This window comes from Gambusia affinis, linkage group LG13, assembly GCF_019740435.1.
Source record: "Gambusia affinis linkage group LG13, SWU_Gaff_1.0, whole genome shotgun sequence".
NCBI classification, from domain to species: domain Eukaryota; kingdom Metazoa; phylum Chordata; class Actinopteri; order Cyprinodontiformes; family Poeciliidae; genus Gambusia; species Gambusia affinis.
This window is the reverse complement of record NC_057880.1, coordinates 19,187,882-19,206,623: the sequence shown is the minus strand read 5'-3', so window position 1 is coordinate 19,206,623 and position 18,742 is coordinate 19,187,882. Positions and strand designations below refer to the sequence as shown.

Below are 18,742 nucleotides of genomic sequence, written 5' to 3'. Positions count from 1 at the left end.
CAGGTGCGCCGCACCGCTTCAGCCAATCGTCGTTCACGGATCCCTTCAAAGGACAAGCTTTCCCGGATCTTCTCGCCGTCAGCCGTGCTTCAACCCACCTCCTCCCCATCTCCACCATCATCCCAGGGACATCTTCCTAGCTCCCTCTCTGCTCCTTCGTTCAAGGCTCCGTTCCACCACCAGTATTCGGACCGGGGGGAAGACTACCCTGAGCTAAACCTGGACCGATCACCTGCCTGGTGATCCTCAGCTCACAAGTCTTCCGCCGGGTTCGAGTGCCAAAAATTTCGGATCATTAAATCCTCTAACTGTTTCTCTTTCTCTGTGTGAGTCTATCCAGATTGAATTTACTTGTAGTCCACAACTATGGACTGGTCTCTTAAAGGAGAGGTAAAAACCTTTAAAAAGGATCTTAAAAACATCAAAGAAATGTTCAACTTATTTTTTTTATTTATTTTTTTTTTTCATTTTGGTGATGAAAATGTCTTCAGATATTTTTCTTTTAACTTTTGTAAGGTTTTATGAATGTGCAATATGAAATATAATATTAAATTATTTATCATTTTTTCAAGTGTTGCACTAAAAAGGACTTGTATAAATGCTCTCGACTTCCTAATGAGCACCCAAAATAATTACTGACATTTTACTTGTAGTCCACAACTATGAACTGCTCTCTTAAAGAGGTGGTATTAAGCAAAAACAGCTTTTCAAAATCTTTTTATTTTTATCATGATATAATGTTATTCCTTTTTAGCATGGCTGAATATAAGCCCATTTCCAGAGCTGTTTGTATTGATCCAATTCAATACCAAAAAAACAGAATACAGAATACAATTGTGGAAAGGTCAAATGTTTATTGGGAAAGAGTTTTTCAAAGATGTAAGAAAGTGACTCCGCCTCGTCTGGCTGATGAGAAATATACTTGTTCCTTTATTGAAAATGATAAAGAACTGACCTATCACATGCTCTGGTTAAACACTAGAACCACTTTGGTGTTAAATCTGTACAAGTTTACAGGTGAGTCTGCTACTTCATGACAGCAAGCCTCCAGGAGTCTCCCATCTGCTTATCTCTATTATCCGAATAACTGCCATAAATAAAAGTAGCTCTCCATGTGACACTGCACATTTATTATGGGATGCCTTCAGGCTATAGAGAATGCTCAACAATGCTTAGATGACTGTGAAAGGATTTGCTGCATGTACACTTACAAATGAATGAAAATGTGGACACAAAAGATAAGTTATGTTAAATGCCTCCTCAGTTTACCATCACTGGATGACCCAAAGAGATTTAGAGAACTGTAAGAGCCCCAACTGCTACGGCCCTGTAGTCCCTAAAATAGTGGCCTTATTATATTAACAATGAAAATATTCCTCCTTTAAGTTGTTTTAATATGTCCTTAAATGTAAAGGTCTGTTTAATTTATAGTAGTACTTTTGTAAATTGTGATTTGGGTTTTACTGATCAAATAACAAGCCTTTTAATTTAATGGCAGCACTGACCCTTTCACACAGCACCACTCGGTACTGATGGCTGTTACAAAATTGCTTAAAAGAAGTCTTTAAGCGTGGCTTTTAGTAAAAAATTGTGCAATTCTTAAATTATTCTTCAGTTTTTCCTCAACCCTAATTTGCTTGATTCTCATAGAAGCAGCCTCCAGGAGGCTCTTTCCAAATCTTGATACGTTGCTGACCTTCTGTCAAAATTGAATTATTCATTGGATATTCCAAGAGGTGTTTTTTAATAGTTATTTTAGAAGTGCCATAATTTGTTGTGTAATTCTCCTAAGATCCTAAAATTGATTTGAAGTCTTATTTTCAATTTGTAAGGAGAAAAATAATATTTCCTTCTGCACATTGGTCTGAATCTGTGTCTTGCTTCACACGTCTTGAGCAAAGCAGGGTGCTGAAGGCTCATTAGAAGAAAAACATTAAACAAAGATGCTCTCTTGCCACCTTTCACAAACTTTGTCAAATGGAAACTAAAACACAAGACCACCTTTATTTTTAGTGCAGGTATAAATATCATTAGAGCTCCAGTTAGTGCATTAAGTGTGAGTGAACTACTAACTACTGCTTATGACACGATTAAACTAATACACAATCTTACATTGTTATATTTCAGGGACCAACAAATATAGTTGTAGGTTTAATCAGGGCCATCATAAAATGTGTAACATTTGTATTTCCCCAAAATAGTGTCAAATAAACATTAAAGTCTACATTATCACACCCCTCATTCAACTGGTCATTGAATGACCAATTTAGGGTTTGATATAGTTATGCCACAAGCTGAAACACATTATTTTGGTTCTTAGTTCTATAAATGTTGCTGGAGTCCTCACCCAGTTAATTTTTTTGTTTGCTCCTTTTTAGACACATGGAAAATGTATTTTTGTCAAATACATAAACGTATATGGCAAGATGAACAGTTTGACAGCATTTTTCTCGCATCTGTAGTCAAAGAGATGACATTATGTATTTGGGAGAGCAGGGCTGGGAACTGAAACTCTAAGGCAGATCTTTGAGTAAATAGGCAGAGCATTGAAAGAGCAGGTGTTAAAGCACTCCCGAATGACTGCCATGGGACATTCAAGGATTTTTTCAAACATGCATGAATGAGTGAAAGCAACATTCCATGTATGTCTTTTAGTGAATAACATAATACAATTGAAGCTGAAAGAAAGTCAACTTTACAAAATGTCTCCTCTTGAAAAGATGTCCTATCACAGAGATTTTGTGGGAAAGTGACTAAATCCTCAGAGCAGTGGAAGACTAACAGATATAAAAAAATTGGAAAACAACTTGAAGTGTAAATGTTCATATCTTACAGGATAGTAACATACATTAAAATTAAACAGATTGTGCTTTATTTTTTCCCCTCATGAAGAACTTTTAATAAAGCTAAATTTCTGCTTTGTAGGATTTCTTAGCTTGAAAAAAAATAATAAAAAAAACTCAGCACCTCAGAAAGGTCAGTGGTTTGAATGCCGTTTGCCTTCCTGGCCAAGATGAAGATAAAATGAATACAAGCCGACCCGCCTCTCTCCTGGTCCCTCCTGTCCCTAATCCGTCCACTCCCGAGTCTTTCCCTGCTGCACCATATTCAGAGCTCAGTTCAAAGTAAGGGAGAAATGGCTCATAGGTCTGCACAGAGGGAAGGCTGACCTCCTCAGAGCTTACTGTGTCCTTCGTCAAAAGTCCTTTTAAGGACTGAAAGATATTCAACGAAAACCAATTCTGTGCCGTGTGCTAGAAATGAGCTTTGGTTTGGATCTGTGATCTTGTTTTATAGACATTCCCCGAGGCAGACATCATATCTTCGGTGTCAGTTCTGTACAGTCTGTTCACTCATAGCGTTTTGAACACTGTTATGGTCCTACTGCCGAGGTAAACCGTTTCTGGAATCTTATTTTTTTTTAATGCTCAATGGACTGAATGCTTTTGTATTTGTACACACAGCACAGCAAACTTCATTACTTAAGAGTATGGACTTTAAATTGAAAAATAGTGTTTTCTCACGCTAATACGACACAGGCCTTAACCTCTCATCCTGCTACTGTTAATTAGCGAAGCTTGCTCTTACCTCAGGGCACACTTAGATTTATGGGTTTAGGTTGCGGGAAGATTTAAGGTGGACTGCTCAAGCTCATAGACTACACGAACAAATAGGTTTTTATAACACTCATTGTGGTTTGTATGACTGCTCATGCGAACCTGAAATAGTTGATGGTGGAACACAAAAATAAACATTTCGCTGACAATTGAGAAGAATCCTACTGAATTTGAAACTTTGAATTTCTTTCTGGGTTAGTTGTTGATTTATTGAGCACTGCATAGGGGGATCAATATCAATTTCATCTCTGCACATTCAGCACAGAGATAGATCAGTCACGTGTTTAGCTTAGCCAAGCATAAACCATGGCAGCAGAGGGAAATCTCGTCCCTCCAAACAAAAGTTAAAAAACACGCCTTTCAGGTATCTAGGGTTCTAGTTATCAGTCTGTCTTGCTGCATTTCCCTCTTCCCTGCTTATTTGTCTCACTCTAGTCTACCTTGGCTCATAAACATTCTCCCTCCTCTCTTTTATTCCTTCTAAAAACATTGCATCACATAAAAAAAGCTTTGAATTGTGCAAACAGGGTAAAACTACAGAGGGCGATGAAGGCAATCATTGAGCATCCTGAGCTTCTGTTAACGAAAAGAGTTCATTAAGTCCGTTAAATTCCCTGCTGACAACAACATCCCTACCTTCAAGTCCTGGAATAATTATTCCTGAAGCACAGGGCCAATAAAGATATCAGAAGAAACAGACTCACCCAGTGGTATGCTATATTTCTTTTTCTATGCTATTAAAGAAATAGGCTTTTACTCTTCTAAATTGGAAATCATGCCCCCATGATTTACAGATCATTTTGTATTTACTCTGCTTTTAATGGTTCACTACATAGAGCCAAATTCCAAAACAAATATTGAGTTTTTATGCTGTATTTGTGCTTTGAAGAGTTCATTTGTGTTTTTCTAAAACATCTGTTATGGTTCTCAGCAGATTATTTATCTGCGTTTTGTTTGTTGTAAAAACCAGCTACTATATTGTAATTTTTACTTTATAACAAGATAAAATTCCCAAACATGTTTTTAGTACAAACTTGTTTTATTAGCTGCAGAAAAAGAACTGCTGAACAAAACACAATTAATCATAGTTTACTATTGCATTAAGGGAACATCATTGTATACGAGATACGGTAGAGATAGAACCAATCTAATCTATTTGATGTGCCAGACTCTTTATTAATAGATTAATCCAGAAGCCGTAGTCCGCTATTTCTTCACAGTGGTAGTTCTTACAAGAATAGTGGTTCCTACATTACCTTCCCACCTTACCTCCTTCTCAATAATCAACATTTCTCTAATTAAGCCCATTCTGTAACTTTTTCACAGTGTTACTTCAGTTACAAGAATCTTAGCAACTGAAGATTATTGCTAATATTGTTGCTTTTTCTGTTTGGAGAGAAATTTTGTAATCATTTTGTTTTTGTGTAATATAATTTATTTGTTGGTAGTTTAGCACAGAACAGGGATATGGCATATGGGCAAAATTGAACAGGCATATGAATACCAAAATGTAATAATATTGACATAAATGGTAGGATTAAATAAGAGTTCACTAGTTCTTCATACTCCTTTTCAAATAGAAAAGTAGAGGTAAACTTGTTATTTTGATCTTGGCTGTGTATGCACATGCCTTCTCTTGTCCTACTGTTTTGTTGTTTTCTTTCCTTTAAAAAATCTGTTTGAAATAAGTACATTTAATAAAATGTAGGGTGTAGTGGCTTTGCAGACAATTTCTAGAAAACTTTTACCACAATCTGTTTCTTTTGCACCCCATTATTGTACTCAGCTTCAAAATAAGGCCAACAAGTATATTAAACATTAGATAATCTGTGCCCATGACACACCTACCTGTTACTGGTGATGGGATACTACAGTGAGGCAATATGTGAGCCTTCGCAGAACTATCTTTAATGAACAGATGCCTTTTAGCCCTTCAACGTCCCAAACTGACTTTGTACAATAAAAGTAAGAAAAGACACAAAAAAAAAACGCTAAGCCCAAAATACACCACTTTTTAGATTATTCATAAACTTTCAGTCAAATAAATACGTGCAAACAGAAAATGAGAAGTTCATAATGTTTTTAGTTGAAGACGCTGACAGTTACTGAGTTTAAATCTCTTTTTGTCAGTTTGGAAATGCTGGTAGCACTCTTTTTTTTTTACTGAGACAACCCCAGAAAAGCCAAGTTGTTTTTCTTCTGCAGACATTAGTATGCATAATGGAGCAGTGAGGATTTTAGTCTTACACTGGTTCTGCTCAAAGACAAGGGGGGCATGTAGCAAGTCACTTGTCTTCATATGTATGCTGCTCTGTCAACTCAAAATTCAGTGGGGTTTTGACTTTGAAGCCCCTTTGATATGGTGCTTTTGAAATGTTGAAGGACGCTTTGAAAAGGAAAAGAAAAGTTTAATTAGTGGCCGTATGTTGGAAGGGTACCATAGGATAGCTTTCACATTGAAAGACCAGAAATGTTCCTTTTTTTTTTTTTTTTGGTTCTCTGATTAAATGTGGTATTGAAGTTGATTTATAAATGGAAATTAATGTCTCTTGAAAATTGCTCCTTAATGGTTCCTTTACTTCACTTTGGATCAACCACTCGGGAATAATCTTTTTTATTTGTGAACATCAGGGGCTGAATTATGGAGCTATTGGTCATTTTAACTCTCCAGCTCTATGTTTTCTCCATTCTCCATTGAATAAATGGAATATAGGTATTTTAAAATTTATCTGTGTTCATGTCTAGCCTTCCACAAAGATGCATACAGCATAGATGGTGTCTTTACCTCCAGCTTTTCAAATGCACATAAACATATGCCTTGTTGGATTATGACAGAATCTACCAATTTTCTTCTTTGTGTCTTTTATGACCACCTGTAATTTAGGCTTCCAACATGCATATGATTTCTTCTGCAACACAACATGCAGACATGCTGTTACACTTTTTAAGCACTTGCTGGAATAATCACAGGCTTACAGGCCCTGAGGCGTATTGAATGATGTCGTCTGTTGCTTCATGTTAATGTTCAGATATTCAAATCAAACATTATCCTCAGGATTACCCCTATTACGTTCTCCTGCATGTACTCTTTGCTTCATTCTTATGCTCCAATAAGAATACAGTTTATAATGTCACAGCTCTTGTGACGAATACAATTGTAAGGACTTTATAGGATCATCACAATCATGTTGAGGTTAAGGATTTTAATCAAGCACCACATTTCAAAGCTGGAGAGATGAAAAAGATGTCAAAAGTCAGCATTAAAAATTATAGATTCTGTGACCTATTGTACAGTATTGGTACTAGAATATAATACAATATAATACAATAGAACATAATGTACGTAATATAATATATCAAATATGCTCGTGTTGATTGTCAATCATCCAGGAGATTTTTTTTATCAGTATTTTTACATTGATTTGGTCAGTTAATCTAGCTATGTGTTCCATGTAAAATAAGATTTTCAAAATATTTCCAATAGATTTTAAGTGATTGTGTTCACTGATCAGACTGGTTGATTACAATGCTGTGTTTTATCATAAAAATATAATCTTGTTGGAATAATGATGTGTGTATTTAGATATTTTTTAGTGTCTGAATAAAATCCTGTTTAAGATTATATTCTACAAATGATATAAAACGGATGTACCAAAGGAAAGCTTTTGACTGGAGCACTGAGGGTAAAACAGGTGAGATCTTCTTTGTCTCGAACAAAAGCCTCTGTGTTGGGTTCCCTTCAGCAAATAAAGGTTGCAGTCTCTATTTTTGAATTCAGGGTATTTCATAACACTGACGTTTGATGAGACAAAAAAACCCACCAGTCTGTCAGCCTCTCTGTCAATCTGAAGTTACACCGGTGACTATTTTAGATTAGCAGGCACAGCCATCCGAATGAATCTATTTGGTGCATTCAAATAACTGAAAGACATTTGATGAATGGAGTGTGTTTTTTTAGCCTGTATGACTCCAGGTGTATTGATTAGGTGTAGAGTGGAGCTAAGCTGCCATGCTCTTCAGCATTTGTCAATCTTGTTTGGTTTTTGCCTGGTGGTCAGTTGTAAAATATTAATTTGACCTAAACAGTAGACCTCACACACAGAGCTAAGTTATATTTTGTTTCCTATGATTTCATGTCTTTAAGATGATAATGTCAGTGTCATCAGGTGAACTTAGAAATAACATAGATTGCTAAAAGTGAAAAGAATCATATGTACTTTACAGAGATAAGAGTGAATCCACACTCCCTGTCCTAGTTTATATTCTATTATCCATGTTAAATTTCTAAACTTTCATTTTGTTGTCAAAGCTTGAACAAATTGTATTTTAAAAAAGTCTTCTGGCTTCTCTCTACAGTCTTGGCCTTCTGGGTGAACTGTGGTTGATCAAGCATATAGGTGGTCATGGACCAGCGACTCCAGCAGCCATCACTTTGCTATCTGCTTGTATCGGCTCCACTGCCCTGCACCATCCGCAGACTTGCAGCCTTTACACCTTCTTTCAGCCCATTCATCTCACTGCTGTCATTGTTTGGCTCACCAACATGTAGTGACCTGTCTTTCTTCCCCTGCAACACAGCATCCATTGCATGTGCAGTGTCAGTGTTGTGGAACTGAGTGTGATGACAGCAATCATAGAAAACCCTGATTTTCCTTATCACCAAGGAGAGTAATTCTGTCCAGCTATTACCAGTTGTTTTTAGACTCTCAGTGATTAAGCTATTTGTGGCCCTTAACATCTCAAAACTGGAGTTTGAGTCTTTCCAATTTTCAAATTACACCCAAAGGAAGGTCTGCTTCTGAAATAGCTCTACTGAGCAAACGTTGCCTTTACATATACTGTATGTAAAGCCAGACTGAATATTGTGGCATTCTCAAAGACTAGAGCTGGTAGTGTGTTGCAGATAGAATGGGGAAAAATATGGACTAGTGGAATCTGCTGTTATTTTGCATGTCGAAGAAAACGGAAGAGTGTTTACAAAATTACAACTTCTCTAAAAGTTGTAATTAATTCAATCTTGAGCTGTTTTGAATCACTTCAATTAAATACATTTTTTAAACTGTCTTTATAATCCTTTTGTTTTTCTTGCTTTACTAATGTTTAAAATGCATTAATCAGACATAGAGATTATGGAGCTGTCAAACAGATGGTGTGTTAATTAATAATAAAAAACCATTAAACCTTAGAGCATTTTTTTATTAAGTGAAAATAACAGGACATACTCACAATTCTATCCTACTAACTAGGTCAGAAATTAGTATGGTTTATATTTTTGCACACTAAATATATATATATGTACTATATGCTTAACCTGAATTTATGATTCACTTATTGGTCCACAATTCTTAAAACCATTCTGTGTTTTCTTGCATATTGAGGAATATTTTTTACTTCTTTGATCACTTCTATAATGGCCGGATGCAAAAATAGGCGCAAACTGCTTGTATCTGTTGGATTCAAATGTACATGTTTCGAGCTTTTTGTATTTAGCACAGTCTGAGTTCTTAAAATATCCTCAAGGATTTGATATGTTCCTGTGGTTATTAGAGATATGTTTTCAGTAAAGCTGCTTGTTAGCTTTCTGAGCCTCGTATGCCTGACCTCCTTTTTGTTGGAGCACATCAAGCTTTTCTCAAACAACTTTCACAAATTACTTTTTACAGCACCATAAAAGGTGGGAATGAAAAATTCTGATTTGTGAAATCTACTTCTCTCAGCCATTGCTGATTGTACAGACAAGTTACACATTGCTACATAGAAGAATTTGCACCCATCTGCTTTTATGTCACACTTAAATTATGCTCGTGTTGCTTTGATTCTTTCATGCACTTTGAAGAAATTATTGAATCTCCTGTGGCAGTCCCTTGGGGTGCCTAAACGCTTGCTATCTGCTTATGTACCCAAAGCACCTTCTTGGGACTACAGTCTTCAGCCGAGTTTCTAGAGCATCCTACCACATAGATTCTCGAGACTAGCGGCAGCAGCAATTAACAAAGCCCTGGTGGAACTGCAAGTCTGCTGAGCTTCTTATACCAACTACTTCTCAATTCAACTCTCCTAAGAACAGTTGCTAATGGCAAAGGCGGGATGTCAGAAGATGACAATTCCATTTGTTGGTACAATTTTCTTGTAATTTCTCTGAGCTGACCACCCCTCAGAAAGAGTGGATAATGGCACTTACTGGGGTTCACTAGACTAACTTTGTTTTTTCTGATGGATATCATAACTTTTTTCTGATATGTTTCTGAATTCCTTATGATGACTCTTTTAGCTTACTTTATGTTGTCAGACAGCATCTTTCTTGTGAAACTGAAAAAAAAATTGTTAAAAATTTAATTCAATTCATTATTCAATGGATAGAGCAAGAGGGGAAAAAAATCTGTATAAATCTGGAAGGGTTCAATACTTTTTTCGTCTTTCTTTTACACATTTTGTATAGTTAAAACCATAGTGTAACATTATGTTTAGTTGAAATAAATCAGGCAAGTGAATACTGCACTTATGGACCAAACTGAGAGTGTTCATATTTCAATGTTGTGTATTTTCCTTTGATGTTTCACAGTTTTTTTTTTTGTTTTTTTTTTTCTGTGCTGATAAAAGTTCACACCAATGTGATGAAATCAGATACATGCCTATGCCAACAAAAACACTCTCATCAGCTCTGGTAGCAGTTTCTTTCTAGCTGGATTTTTTTATGTTACGTTTTCATTAGATGACATCGAAAACACTTGTTGGTGCTTTTTTTTCGCATGTATTGCTAAGAAGAAGGGGAAAACCAGTTGTGGCTCAAAACAACAAGCATTCTTCTACTTGCATCTTAAATTGAATAAATTGTTGTATGCTGATATCATGGACAGCGTGTTGCTTTCTGCACAGCCAACTGTGCTGAGTCCTTATGGACAGATATCATTGGGATAATAGTTTCATTTAATCAAAGCAGGTATAAAAACGGTTGGTGTGTCTCGGGCCATTAGGTGCCAGGTTTCCTATCCCAAGTGTTTCTCCATCCTCCATTTAGCATAATGACACTCAAACAATCAGCGCTCGTGTTGGAATATAGGCCAAGGTATTATGCTGAATAAAAGAGTGTTAATGTGTGCTACTTAAACACCCTGATCTGTAACTGTGATGTGCATTTTGCAGCAGCAGCATGTATCTGATTACAGCAGAGGAAGCAGGCTTAAGACTTACAGCAGTCAACAAAGAAGATTGTCTTGGATTCATTTTCTACCCTGATGTAATTCCACGCTGTGGAAACACTTGTGAATAATAACAGCCTTGTGGTCATATTTGCGCTGGGTCTCCCCATGCTGCTGTGATTTATAAGCATAGATTCCATCTGCAAACAGGCTACAAGGCCTCAGCCTACAGGGGCAGTACCCCGGGTCCAGTGCTATTTACTCAGCCAGCCGAGACCGAGCACTCCCCTGGCAGAATCCTGTAGTCACTTGGCGTGTCTTTCTCTCCCTTTAACCTATGTGCTTACGGCTACTCTTCTGTGCAAGCAGCATGGGAAAGTGAAGAACCTACAGTGGAACTCTTTTGCATTTTACTGCAGGTTGAGCCTTACTGTGTCACTTCCTGCTGCTTAACAAATGACTGGAAACTGCAGGGAATCAGATCTCGCAGTGAAATAATGGTGACTTTATTGAACACTGTCTTCAGTGAGTTAGTCTCACCAATTAATAAATCATTACTTAAAAAGGGTGCTTTCTTCAAAATTTTAAATAATAGAAATGAATAAAAGCACATCATACATTTCTCAATTTTTTTTTTTGCTTTTTTTCACAGTTAAATATTTCAGATTGTCTGTTAGGCTTTTAAATAATGTTAACTTGTCCAGGTCCAGACAGAACAAAGCAGCCAACAGACCATCACACTTCCAGCACCATAACATTTTCTGATCCTTTCCTGAAGTGCTGTTCATTTTGACAGATGTACTTGCAGGTACACTTTTTAAAATAATAATCTTTTGCCTTGTCAGTCTACCAGATAGACATTCCCAAAAGTGGGTTATTTGTGTATTTTGTGGCCAATATGAGATAATCCTTTATTTATTTTTTTTGGTAAGCAGTAGGTTTAGGACTGTTTTTTTGAATCATTAATATTGATTTTAATTTTGTAACCTTGACCCTTTGTAACCTCTCTAAGCGATGTCTGTGCTTCTAAAGTAATTTTGTTAGCAAAGTTTTCTCTGTTTGTAGAAGATGCCTCCTGCTATGGCTCACTGGTCTCTGAGCCTTAGAAATGACTATCGGACACTTCCCAAATAGAGCATAAATTTCTTTAGATCAGTGAATGATGTGTTAATCATAATTTTACTATTGTATCTTTCCTATTGTATCATGAATTTTTGTTTTGATCTGAAACATTTAAGTATGACAAGCAAAATATCTCAAAGGAAGCAAATACTTTTTCGCAGAAGTGTGGCTTCCCTAATGATATACCGAAACTATCTTGTGTTGTGATGCATTCTGACTTTGTGTTGAGATGCTTAGAGGAAAGATGCTCCACTTAAAAGTGACGTGATAGATTAGGGAGGAGTCTGGGCAGCAAAATAATTTCCCTAGTGACCAATTTCCGGATACACGGTAAGCAAAGAAAATCAGCAACAAGCCGATGTGTCAGGCAAAGCCTTATGGTATGAGTGCAGGAGGACATGCTGAGTCACTTCTAATGAGCAGCAGCAGATAGAAATAATAATTTACACCAGGAATCGTAGGTCATGATTCCATATATGCCACTGACTGTCCTAATTAACTCCAACCCTCATATAGTATAAGCAAAGTTGCATGAAGTGGTTGTACAGGTGTCGTGGAAAAAATCTATTTCCAAGCTCTGTTCAGGTAAAATCACTCATATTGTACAAAATACAGAGAGCTTGTAGGACAATCAGTAATGAAGCAGTTCTGGATGAAAAGCTCTGCCAGGCAGAGACAGTTTTATACAAAGGGATAAGGGATCCTAAGCATGGGAACCAGACTGGTTCCCATGCAGCTGTTAAAAACAACATCCAACCTTGTACATGTAACCAAAATAGCTTTAACTTGGTGGGAATATACAGAAACTTAGAATAAACATATAACAATACAACTAGCAGGTGTGACCTTGTTGTAATTTTTTTACTACAACAGGATTGATCCAAAATAAAATAAAATAAAAAGTTTAGTTTTATGAGTTTTAATATAGATTTTGAAGGGAGTTTCTGACTTTGGTTCTCTTATAAAAATCAATCTGACTTATTTATTTGTCTCTAGTGGCAGAAAATCCATCTCTTCTTAGACATTTTCCATCATCACCATTTTTTAAGCTTACTCTTAAATTTTAAATACTTGTTCATGTATACAGAATTGAAGCTGGTACCCTAGCAATAAAGGTATCTGTTCACCTTTTGGCCAAATTTGGCAAAAGTTAGTGAAAGTTTTAAATATTGTTAACATTTAGCAGTTGACATCATTGAGTTGTTCCCCTTCACAATATATTGCTTACAGAGCTTTCATAATTGTTCAAACATTGCTGTTTTGCAGCAAATCTGCACAACTCCATTCCTGTTGTAAAGTCAGTCTTGTCTCTTCTGTTCTTAGTAATTGGTACATAGGTTTTTATTATTGCCACAGTTCTATGTCAGTCATCCTATTCCTGTGTAAATAATGTTATGTCAGTGTCTGGTTTACCCTATCTAAATAGCAGTTTGCTTCACATAAACGTTCTGTCCTAGTCTTTTTGTTGAAAAATAAACAGCGTAAGTTTAATCAATTCACTATTTGCATGAGAAGATGTAGGTGAAATTGGTATTTTGTAAAAAAATACCTATTCGTAACAGGTATAAATGTAATACTAATTTTAATTAGTAGGCTCAATTGTAGCAAAGACAGAAGATAGCATGAACTAAATCCAAAAGTGTTTTTTTGTTTATTTTTGCTGACTATGATTAGGATTTGAAGCCTGAAGTTCTTTTTACGAGGCCCACTGTGGCTATTGCAAGATTGAATTGTATGCCCCTTATTGAGTATCTACCTTAGTTTATCTTTAGAGCTTGTCAATAACATCTAATCTATGTGCAATTTGGAGGTGTGCGCTTCTCTACATTTCACAATCTTATTCCTCTGTCTGCAGAGTAGTACATGTTTCTTTGTGTAAGGGGCTTAAAACAGCCAACAGTATTTATTATACATAATATTTGTAGATTGTTAAACATTTCTCTGGGCTCTGGTTGCACAAGGTACATGTACAAGGTACATGGTTTGATTTCACAGAGATAAATATTTTATTTTTAAGGTTATGGTGCATAGGCTGGGTTTATGGGAATGAGAGATATTTACTTTCTCATATACCTTTGACTCTTACTGCATGCTCCTTAGTAAGTTCAAGCTGAAGATTAGTTTATATATACTGTATATATATATATATATATATATATATATATATATATATATATATATATATATATATATATATATATATATATATATATATATATATATATATATATATATAAATCTTTGGTACTCAAAACTTTTTGTACATTTGTCTAGTTCTCTTTAATTCTATCAAAAACCAGGCCTTAAACAAAACAAGTACATGTATCAGATCGTGACAGCATCCCTTTAAGTGATTACCTGATATTTCTTCACGCCAGTAAAATCAATAGATTTTAATGGATTAGCCAGCAGAGTAATAAAATAGATTTTAATTGATTATGCTGGTGGGTTGTCATTGCCTCAATCCCAGGAATTAGCTGATGTCAGAGTAAGCATTCAAGTTAAAGTGACTGACATTGTGGTTTTTCAATTGAAATAGGGTGACAGTTTTGGCAGCAAAGGCTTGCTGAAGGAATTAGAGTGTCACTCATTTTAACTGACTGAAGTATTTATGTTCCCGCTTGTTTTAATATGATTATTCCAGGTGAACAGAAATCATAATCAAGCATTATTTGTTTTGTTCAACTTATCAGCAACTTAAAAGTTAAATTTTTTCAATTACTTAACTTATTATTATTTTTTTTTTGTTTATTTTTTTCTTTTTGCTCTTTTATCCTGCCCCTCTCTTTGCCACTGGCAGAATTTAGCACTGGAGTAGAAATAGTCTCGCTCTTCCATGCTTCATCATCTGTGGTTTGTGTCAGACCCAGACAGTCATCAGGAAAGGTCAAAGCTTTGGTAAAAGATTTAAATCAGCCCAAAGAAGAAAAAATTACCCTGACAGACTGAGGCTGAAAACTGGTAAATAAGAAAGCAAACAGAGACTCATTCCTCATCACTTATATCAAGGACAAACAGGGTATTGTATTTCAAAGTGAGGGCTGTGTGCCTTCTTAATATGATTGTATGATTATTTCAGAAAGCACACAAGAAACCCTGTTTCTATTCTCCCTCCCTTCAGATCTATTAATTGTGTTTTTCTCTCTGAAATGAGGTGATCTTGACATAGCTGCCAGCAGCTACATATTTCTAAATAAAACTTGACAGGGCGAGTGTGGAAAAACAAACTGCTGGCTCACTTTTGGCAGTGGAAGAAATTGACATATGGGGTTGTTCTTTGATACAGCTCTGAGCTGTTTTGTATTCATTCAGTTGCTTGAGCTTCTAGTGGACCACTTACCTTTTATTTTTTATATTATTATATTAATACTCTTGCCACAGCTTCTGATGAATGCAAGAACTGAAGCATGCATTCAGCTTGTTTTGAGGACAAAATAGGATCTTTGAAAAAAATCTTTTGTGTTTATTAATGTACTTAAAAAAGATGAATGTGAAAAAGAAAAGCACACAGCAAGACCTATGCATCATAATATATTAGCTTACAGAAGTAAAGAATAATGAAACTATTTTAAGCTATAAAGCCACGCTTGAATAATATGTTTGCTGCAAAATGCGACAAAGCATGAACTATTACTAGGTGGTTACTTATTATAATCTTTTTGGAAAAGACATCCATAAATATTTGTTGTGTTTTTGCTCTTTAGTTTATAAAAATAGTCATAGTTTAGCATTTTTCCTGTTTTTTTTTTGTGAATGTCTCTTTTGTTTTGTAAATAGTCACTTAAGATTAGACATTTGCTAAATCGGAGTCCCGGTCTAGTAAGTGAAAACTATCAAGGCTATATATATGCTTGGAAACTCATTAGCTATAAAGGGCAGTAAAATAACACTAGATTTCATTAATATTACATATTCTACATTATTATTATGATTGTGTCCCACTTAATTCACTCACCAGTAATGTTGCAGAAGCCACATTATCTGCTTTTCTCGAAACTTTTGGGTTTTCTTTTTCCAACTTTTATCTGATAAAAATATGCTGATCCACATGGGTTTATCTAGGTTAAGAAAGCTACTGCGAAGTTCTGATAAAAAGTCACCTAATATGTGAGATTTAATTGCTTTTAACATATATGTTTGTATGTCTGACTGGACTCAATTTAATACCTTGCCCCTACTGGCAAGGGTTAATATTTCCATCAGAAAGCCAAAACTAGCATATGTACTTTATGTTTTGATGTCAAAAGCATTTCTATCTAACTATGTTCTGACAAAACTTAAAAAGTTGGTTGACTTCTTTAAAATATAATGTCTCGTGTTTCATCAGCTTTCTGTGTAAATCTGCTAGTAACAAAGCAATATTCTTTACTGTTGTTAAACCTTATGATCCAAATAGGAGCTCACAAGTCAGAGTAAAACAAACATTTTTAGACATGTCAAATATAACTTTTTTTTTTTTTTTTTTGAATTTTGTGTCTCTGAAGGATAGGCACACACTGTCAACAGTGAACTGTGAACAGCTGAAATGTCATAGTCAAATATACCAACTATGGTAGTGTGGCATAGAGCATTAGTCCAGCTACTTAACTGTTGCTGAAAAAGGAGAACAAGCAGCATCCTTTTGAACATCTTAGTGGCTCTCCATAGCATCTCCTACTTGTTAAGGAGTGAGAGAACAATTAATTTACTCAAGTCACTTTCCAGATGTTCTTTGATGTTTGAAGAGAGACCAGAGAATGGAGCAGCCAAAATTGTCTTTCTTTACAGCGAACATTATTTTTATTTACATTTTTACACATTCTTAGGCTTTACTGGTCTTTACTGAAAAGTAAATTGACAGAAAATGGGGTTGAGAGAAAAAGGGAAGACATGCCGTAAATGGCCTAAGACTTCGAGGACTGTAGCCTCTGCAGACTTTACTAACTAAGGCACCCGATGCCCTGTGATTGTCATTTTAATTGGTAACAACGGTTAGTTTATTTGGACGAACTGCTTATATTAATATGCATGACCTATAATACAGATATGCAAGCCACGCTCACAAATAGGCCATTTTTAAAAACTTTTTTTTTTTTCAAAGCACAGCTGCATAGCTTGCTGGGTAACATTGTGGGTCTTGCTGGCATAAAATCACAGACAGTACATCATTAACAGGAAACGTGAGTTAAATTTAATCAGACTCTGTTAGAGATAACTTTAAGACATTGTTATTGGAACCCAATCCATTTTTGTGAATATGTGTCTCTGCTGTTAAGCAGTAGTTAAATGTTCTGTTGTTGCTCTAGATGTAACTCGGGTTTATGTTAGGCACGGAAAAACCTACTTGGATCACAGTTGGCAGTGAAAACTCTCAGGTTTGCTATCTTGTCTACTCGGTCTAAATAAAGAAATGTCATAAATTTATGTATAAGTTTAAGCTGTAGGCAACAGACAGAATCAGGCCTTAGTTAGATATTCGTGTGTTATTAGGTAACATGCTCTACTGTAAATGTACCTATAAATTTACATGAGTGGGTTTCACTGTTCCCCTTTGGCAAAATAAGCTAACTACTAGTGTTATAGATACTGACTATTAATAGCCTCTGTCCCAAATGAAATTTTACCAGACATCATATTTAACACACTGTGATCCTGACTTTTCTTAACATATATTTTTGAACTACGTATATTATAGAATTTAGAAGCCTGTTGTTTAAAAACAGCAAATTTAACTTGTATAACTGTGTATGCATTGTAAATGGGAGCTGCATCAGTATTCGCATTATAGTTGTACATTAGCATTGCAGGGATTTATGCAATGAGTTCTGTAAATTGCTTCTCCTGGGAACTAACAGGTGAAGGCAAACAGTAAGCAGTCTCTACCCAAAGGTAAACGTTGTGTGTCCCACAATGCCTGCAGTTTAATGCACATGTATAATGGGCAGGTACATAGTTCATTATGTCTAAATTCCTCTGCTGCAGATTTCAAACAGAAATCATACTGTTGTGTTTGGAATTAAAGATAAACATAATCATGGCATCTTCTTCACACTCCTGTCATAAACTGAAATGTGGTTATTTTTTGGTTGCATATTAATTACTACTTTGTTCTTTTTTGCACAGGCCTTCCCATGCATTTCCACAGGCATCTATGGTAAGCTTTAAATGTTCCTCAAAATGATTTATTCCCTTTGCATGTTCTACATATATTTTTCTCATATAGCTTTGCAAACACTCTTGTTTCAGTACAAATTATAGCTATCATTTTAAACCAAAAACTTTTTTTTATTATATACGAGGAAAAGCAGTGTAGAAGAAGGTTAACAAAGTAAAGACACATGGCTTTTGTCCTCTCGTGGGGCCAAAGCAAATTTGCTGGAAGGCATCCCTGGAAAAGAGTAGGTGTGCTCATTGTACTTAAACAAAGTCACTTGCAAAAAGTCACAGAAGAAAACTTTACAGCTGTTGGGATAAACTGAATTAGGAGTTCTTTGTATTAAAGTTGGATACAAGAAAATTAGTTGTTGCTGTTTAGTGAAATTTAAATTTCCCCTGTGGAGACGATTTTTCTTTCCTTGTCATCATCCAGTTTATTATTTGCATTGGATTAGCATACAGCTTCAATAATATCAGCAGGAGCCAAATGTTTATGGATTAATTAACAGGCTAATCTTCCTTGTCTGTAATTGACAGTAAGTCAGCTCTATTGTAGTTCAAGTAGACAGTGACAACTTCTGTAAAATTGAGCACAATTTTGAAATAAACAAAAGCAAAACAAGATGTTAGTCAGTCCAGAACAACATTTCTGAACACAACAATGAGTAAGGAATAATAAATAAATAAATAAATGAATAAATAAATAAATAAAACTAAATCTAATTCTTT

The 18,742-nt window shown here is 35.5% G+C and overlaps 1 protein-coding gene across 4 annotated transcripts in view; it reads left to right on the top strand.

The window, feature by feature from the left end:
* Positions 1-18,742, top strand: part of macrod2 (mono-ADP ribosylhydrolase 2) — a 465,786-nt gene that overhangs the window by 325,977 nt on the left and 121,067 nt on the right. For all 4 annotated transcript variants that reach the window (XM_044137275.1, XM_044137273.1, XM_044137274.1 and 1 more), the window contains exon 8: positions 17,981-18,011. In XM_044137275.1, coding sequence (XP_043993210.1) covers positions 17,981-18,011 — 31 coding nt within the window. The remainder of the gene's footprint in view (positions 1-17,980; positions 18,012-18,742) is intronic.